Here is a 7,207-nt window from a genome sequence, read left to right as displayed (position 1 = left end):
AAGTCGTGTCCGATAGCCTGGGGCTAGTCTATTTTGCAATCGAGCCAGTGAATCCTAGGCCTGTTCCTCACTTGCCCGAAGGGCAAGTGAAGTTTTTGGGGAAATTCAGATTACAGAAGTATTGTAATCAATGCTGCTCATCAAAAATTTTTTGTGCTACTTTAAAGACTCTTGGGCTAGTACATGCTAGCAACAACTTGCCTGAATGGCAAGCCATAAAACCGACTTTCCTTACGCCCTAAATTTCACAAGCTTATTGTTTGATTTAGTATTGGTGTTAAAAGGAGAAGTTTGATGTAAGTTAGAGAAGGGAGAAGAGAGTTTCAGATTGTTCTAAAATCAAGGAAAGCAGGAAAGTAAACTGAAATACTGCTTGTCTCTAACTCCTCGAATGTAAGTATATAATTTTTAACTCAAAGAAATTTTGTTCTACTTGTCTATTCTAAACAATAACAATTTATACAGGTTATAAAACAACAATTTTTGAGTGGACTGCATGAAATAGAAAGCTCAATCAAAGTGACTATTAACATGCTCATCTCTATCCACATATGCTGGTAGACGGGCCTTACAGACTGGGCATTGCGGTACCTCGGGCTCCGGTGTCAGGGCACTTGGTTGCAGGGGCTGTACCGTAACAGGTCGGGGCTGCGAGGGAGCTACAGGAGAAGGACTTGTAGGTACCTTTGGGTGCTGGAGAAACACCCAAGGCTGATGATGTGCACCTTGAGGGGGGAGTGGAGGGGGGCGCTGCCAAAATGGAAGTTTTTCACGAACTGGCATAAATCTTTGACCTGTAGACAACAACAATTTGATCATACAAACAGGCCTGAAGCTGGTCTTCATGACTCAGCATGTGTCAGCCTATTTTCACATACACTGTACTGACATTTATAGGGCTAAATATAATTGTGCTAAAATCACTTTTGCACTCAAAAGTGAATGCCCAAATAAAGACTGGTCGAAAATCCTGCTACTTTCTCAAGTCTTTTGCTGTAACAAACATTTGAAAATCAGGCCGATTTTTGTATTTTAATAAACTGAAACAAAACTAATATCAACGCTACCTTCTTCTGACATTTCCAAAAATTTCCAGTTTACCTGGTCTTTTACAATTGCGACCAGATAGCTGTATGGAAGGACAAAATGAAGTATTGTCACATGCAGTAGGTGCCTTATGTCACAGTGGTTAAAAGATGTGCAGAAAACAGTTGCTGTGGATCAGCTGTATTCTCCCATATCTTGTGCAACCATCTTATGTTAGTCCATTTTTGTTTGGTGCCAACCTTCTGGTATATTCAATCGCACGTAGCAAACTAGCAATGAATATATACAGCAAGTTCTTCAAAGGGTAGAGACTCCCCTTTCTCTTATTTTTGCCTCGTCTTGAGAGACCTCTGATAGCAGGGAATCTTTACGGCAGACTTTTCAACGATTCAGGCTCTAATTATTTGCGAAACATCTTCACCGCTTTGGCTGTTGGTTTGAGTGGAGAAGCTAAATTCCAAAAATGCTAGAACTTTTTTCATCATTGCCATCGAATTTGGGTATTTTGTACTCAGGAAAAAGAGACAAGAAACACAGCTAAACACGTCATCATGATTAAAAATCTTTATTTACGCACGGGCGTGCGTAAATAAAGATTTAATAGGACTTATAGGGCAAGCACGCGTGCTATGTTATAATGCCTTTTGTCAATATTTTTTTTAAACGACTCGCCGCCAAAACAACATTAATCGACCAGCCACACAATGTTTTTTGTCTGTAACGAATTGAGAACGAGAAGGTGTTTTAGATTTTGTACTCCACGTGGTCATCTATTGCTTTAACTTCCATTTTTTCTCCTTTTTTCTTCTCTTGGAAAACCGAGCTTGATAAGTCATTGAGCTCGATAACCATTTTTACTTTGTCCCCCCAGAAAAGTGAGAGGCCTCGAGCTCGGTATCGACATATTGAGGCCAGTTGACATATCGAGCTCGATAAACTTGTATCGAGCTCGGTTGCCCAAAAAACTAAACTGATCCTAGCATTCTTGCTCATTGTGTAGCTCTTTGAAATATACCGATTCATAATGAAGATGTTCACACATATTCCATACAATAGGTGAGATAAATACAGGAAATAAACGCAAGGTTCCATACACAGTTTCGGTTCGATTTACGCAGCTTTGATCAAAACATAATCTTCAAGAATAGTTTATTCTAAACCATAAGAAAAGATTTACTTAGAAGTTGAATTTTTCGCTATTTCTCTTTCACTTTTTACATTTAGTTCATTTCATTTGCCGGAAAGTAAGCCTTAGAAATTAAAAGGACGTTTGATCGATTCACGCTCGCGCATTCTAGTCTTATATTAAACTATATAGCAGAGGGACATCTGAGAGCAGGGAATAAGTCAGCGCAGAATTTGATGGTCGGTCAATTTCTGTAATCGTCCATCATTCTGCTAGTGATAAGCTAGCCGTTGAATCAATCACTCGTCTTGCTTGTTTTGGGCCGAGTCTTATTCTGGTCAAAGAGAGAGAAATATTGTCTGGCAAGGTTCAGCTGAAGGTTTCCAATCAAAGATTTGTGAACTCTTGTCTGGCAAACATCTGTGCTTAACAAGTGTCTTTTGGTCTATAACTTTTATAACAACTGCTCCACAGAATGTCACTGATAACACGTAACACATGTACAGTACAAAAGAGTATCGAAGTGTGACTGCACAATTAATGTCACAAAATCTACCTATTGTAAGCTGTTCCTTCGGGATTTTTTGTGTTTTATGTCGTCCTAACCATTCGGTTATACTTACGAGCGCAAACAATAGAAACGTCATCATTACCTACCGATTCCTCGCAGCCCCTGTTCAAGCAAATCGAGATTTTTTCTATGTTGACTGCATGTATGACTGTATATTTCAACTGTAAGTACTTTCCTTAATATACGCGTGAGTTACTAGAGTGCCTCCTTGGGATTTCGCCTTCTGGGCGAAATCCCTGCGGGGGCAACTATATTTACTAATGTATAAGGAAACTCAGTGAGGCTCCTCAGCTCTTTACACAAAGAGAGCATTCTTTAGCTATTCACCATTTTCACATACATCTTGCATGCATCTTGTTTACCCCCTATTTCTCCTGGGTATTACACTTGCCCCAAGAGAAATCGAAGACAATTTGGGAAGTTAACAAGGTGCGTACATGCATGGTCTATCTGAAAATGGTGATTTATAGCAGAAAGACATAAATAAAAAAAACAGTTACTTTTTAAAAGGGCCAAAAAATTATCAAGAGTTTATTAATACATGTAAAAAGGTTTGGCACCTTGTCAATGTAATTCCATACCTTGGTCAGAAGTGAGCCCTGAAACGCGAGGAATATCGCAAATCGAGGGAGAATCCTCACTTAATCTGGCTGCATCCTCATTTTTAGGCTCATCAACTGGACATTGCTCTCCTGAGAATCCAGAAGCTGAAGCATGTGTTTTTGCAACAGGCTGCTTTCCATTGACAGAAACATCCTTTGGTATATCAGAAGCATATTCTGGTGTGACAACATTAGCCTTTAATATAATTATTATAAGCTTCTTCCAAAATAATTATATGTATATGTTGTAGTTCAAAGTTTTTCTTTGGTTTGAATTTTTTTAAACTGGTTTAAATTTTTCAAACTGGTGTGAAATTTTCAAACTGGTTTAAAATTTTTAAACGCATCACTTTATGCGTAAACTTCCAATAACAACTTTAAAAGGTGTGCACAAAACATTTTAGCTCAAGAAGCAACAGGAATTTAGAATAAATTTGATGGTAAAAACATCATAACTTTTTAAAGAACTATAGATCCATCCTAAGATTACATTTCAAAATGGTAATCCTACAAGTTTATACAGTCAGCTTTATCCAGCTTTGAGTGACATTATTATTAAGGAAAGTAGGCATCTCAAAATTTCAAGTAGCCAATTTAATTTGCATGTTTGTCACCTCCCAACACAAAACTGACTGTCTTTGTATGTTTTCCTTCAGTACTAGTGCCAGTTTAAAAATAACAACACTGAAGTTCAAGTATCACTACATTCCCGCCCCAAAGGTGCATGATTTCTTGAGAAAATAACTTCATCTAATAGATAGGTAAGGATTGTAAAGAGGTACATTATTAATTTTTATACAGTGTATGTCTTCAGGCCATATTTATCTAGCTGTATAAAACGGTAAAACATTCTCGGACAGTATGTACATGTACTAAATTTGCAAAGAAAACTGATAGAACCTGCGTGTACACTCAACAAAGTGGTCAAAGAACAAAATGCACTCAGTGCCTGTGAGTGCACTGCATTATTCTTGCATTTTGCATTGTGCCACGAAAACTAAATTAGGGTAATATTTATGAATACAGTGCAATTAAGTACATCCGCACTGAACAAAAACAACTCTTACCATGACCCATTCTCTGCATTCTGTTCACAAGGGCATCACATTGCTCCTTCCAACTGTACATCTCCCCATAAAATGTTCTCAGTAATTTTATCTCTTGAAGCCTCATTCCATGCCTGATACGAACAGCTGCTATTGCTTTTGCCCATTCTGCAGGATCATCTGAATTCACAATGCATGTATTACCATAAAGGACATTCTCTAATGCTTTGGCAAATCCTGACCTACTGCCTACAAGAATGGGTAGTCCCGCAGACAAGGCCTCAAGTGCAACAAGACCAAATCCCTCTGATTTTGATGGCATTATGGCAAGGTCAGCTTCGCACAGCAAGTCTTTCAGTCTCTCTCTACTTTGTATAAATTTTCTAACAGTCAACTGCGCTTCCATAATACCACTCTGAACAAGTTTTTTTCTAACTTCTTCTTGCTTTCCTTCAGGTGCTCCAACAAAGATTAGATGATATGGTTTGTTTTTCAACCATTGATCAGTAAATGCTTGAGCAGCAATGTTGTATCCTTTGAGTTCAAAGTCCTCATCATCCCCGCGACCAAATAACAACACTTTAAATTCACCATCTTCATTAGGATAATGTTTTGCCACTAAATCCCCAAACTCCCTTTGAAAAAGGCCTGGAGTAATGGACAAAAGGTCTTGATCTGTCTTGCATCGCTGTAAATATGAAGAGTATGCTTCTTTTAGTCTGGGTCCCACAGGCACAATAAGATCAGCAAGTTTGCAAAGCTCAACTTCTGATTCGTGTTTTGTTTCACCTTTTGAAATGGGGTCACTGTAGCATTTGTATCTGCTCAGGTCCTCTGGAGCAGTGTGAACCACTTGTACCCACTTACAATTTGGAAATTGAGCAGAACCTCTAATGAATTGTACTTGCCGACCAAGTTTAACACCATGACCAACAACAATGTCCATGAAGTGGTCCTGTGGTGGGATGCTCAACCAATCAAGATGATCATATGCTGCACGTTTTTTCGCCTCAACAATAGTGATTCCATAGCCATCTGCTTCTCTTACTTCTTCAGTGTTGCAAGCTCCCTCTGGGACCAGTAAAGAAACCTTCATTGCTGAATAATTGGAAAGGTGAATAGCAAGCTCTCTGTTTATGGTTGACAACCCACCAGCAGATGAACCCCACTCACCACCAAGCAGAGTAACATGTAATGCTGGAACACTTGTGTCACCATAGCAAGCCTACAAGAACAATGACAATAAATAACAGTAAGAACATATTGTAAACTGTTGGTATTTCTGTTCAAGAACCACGCCCACTTAATTTTTCTTCAGTCTTTTACAATAAAAAACTGTGATAATTGCAGTTTAATCTAATTCTTCACATTGATCCCTTGTCACCTAATTAAAACTAATAAGAAAATAATAAATATTAAAACTAATAAAAATGAAAGAAAACAAAGTAATAGCAATTATTTATACAAAAATTTGTTTTCAACACACAAACCTCAATTAGGTGTACACATACGTGATAATTGAGGTAAATCGAAGTTATTCACCAAACAAACAAGGCATAACCATAAATTTCTTGGATCTTGTGAACTAATGCATCAGTCAATTCCAGCCCCGCCCAGACACCCCCCCCCCCCCCCAACTCCCGACTGACCCCAAGGCATTAACATTTTTTTTGCCTTGTATTGGATGGCAAATTCCCGGGGGTAGGGACTCAGCTACTGGAATTGATTGATGTATAAAAGCACCCTTATGTCAACATATCGTGAAACTGTCAAGTCAACATGTTAACCAAGCCTCATTTGAAATAGTAAACAATATTAGTCAACATGTCAACCATGTCAGTCAACAAACGCGCGCCAGGTGACATGTCAACAGCATAGTATAATATTCATGAATAAAGTATAACTTTTTGTAAAAAGAAATAAAAAAAGAGTAAACCTCTGAGTGGTCTAACATCCTTATTGCTTTCATGATCTCAGGATAATCAGATGGAGGCAGCCACGACTGATGAACAGAAGGGGAATACATGTATAAGTCCTTGCTATAGTAATATATTAGTCACACTGCCTACTTGTCATATAAAAATAGGCACGTTTTAGGTGCATGAGCTATTTTGAATGCTCTAGTGTAACAGTATCGGTAATCTACTGTCTTAATTCTAAATTAAGGCTACGTTTTGTGCAAAATTGGGTATTACTGTACATTAATGAAAATGAGAACTGCAGTGCACAGCTGATTCGATCTGATAAATTCACTTTTCTTTGTCTTTCCCTCAGACATCTGGTGCAAAATAAACAAATTGCTCAAGTACTATGAATATCAACTCACCAAAAACATTGCTTAGGGGGAAGACTCGAAGGTTTCAAGGTTCTTAAAATAATGAAGGTCATCGAATACCGAATAGCTAAGATTTTCATCATTGTTGTAGATGGCTGCATCATCATTATTTATGAGGTTATCACGTGCGATTGTACTTTAATACTTTAGTAAGCAGACCGGCCTAAGGATGTATTATGTTGTTCACTTATTCATGTTTTTTTTTGCCGGAACAAAAAAGGTCTGTTGAACTTTGTAAGCGAGAGAATAAAGCTTGTTTACAGGATTAACAATACTCCATACAACTTCCAAAAAATAAGCTGCCTTTCAAACATCTAAAACCACATTATTTTTATAGGCCGCATACTTTTGAATTAAAGTCCATACCTAAATATCAATTATTGTTTCATTGGAAGAGCTTTGAAAATATATGATCTTTTATACTCTACCTCGAAGCAGGTGAAACAGAACTCATAAATACGTATGTTGTACTGTTCGTGA

General features: G+C 37.9%; 1 protein-coding gene across 1 annotated transcript in view; it reads right to left on the bottom strand.

Moving 5' to 3' along the window:
• Positions 1-510: 510 nt before the first annotated feature.
• The window catches only part of LOC140932434 (uncharacterized), a 9,469-nt gene continuing 2,772 nt past the window's right edge, over positions 511-7,207 (bottom strand). The window contains exons 2-5 of the mRNA XM_073382045.1: positions 6,329-6,394; positions 4,414-5,617; positions 3,326-3,523; positions 511-794 (exon numbers count right to left, since the gene is read on the bottom strand). Coding sequence (XP_073238146.1) covers positions 511-794; positions 3,326-3,523; positions 4,414-5,617; positions 6,329-6,361 — 1,719 coding nt within the window. The 5' untranslated portion in view covers positions 6,362-6,394. The remainder of the gene's footprint in view (positions 795-3,325; positions 3,524-4,413; positions 5,618-6,328; positions 6,395-7,207) is intronic.

Source organism: Porites lutea, chromosome 3 (assembly GCF_958299795.1).
Source record: "Porites lutea chromosome 3, jaPorLute2.1, whole genome shotgun sequence".
NCBI classification, from domain to species: Eukaryota; Metazoa; Cnidaria; class Anthozoa; order Scleractinia; family Poritidae; genus Porites; species Porites lutea.
This window is presented reverse-complemented; position numbering and strand designations above follow the sequence as displayed.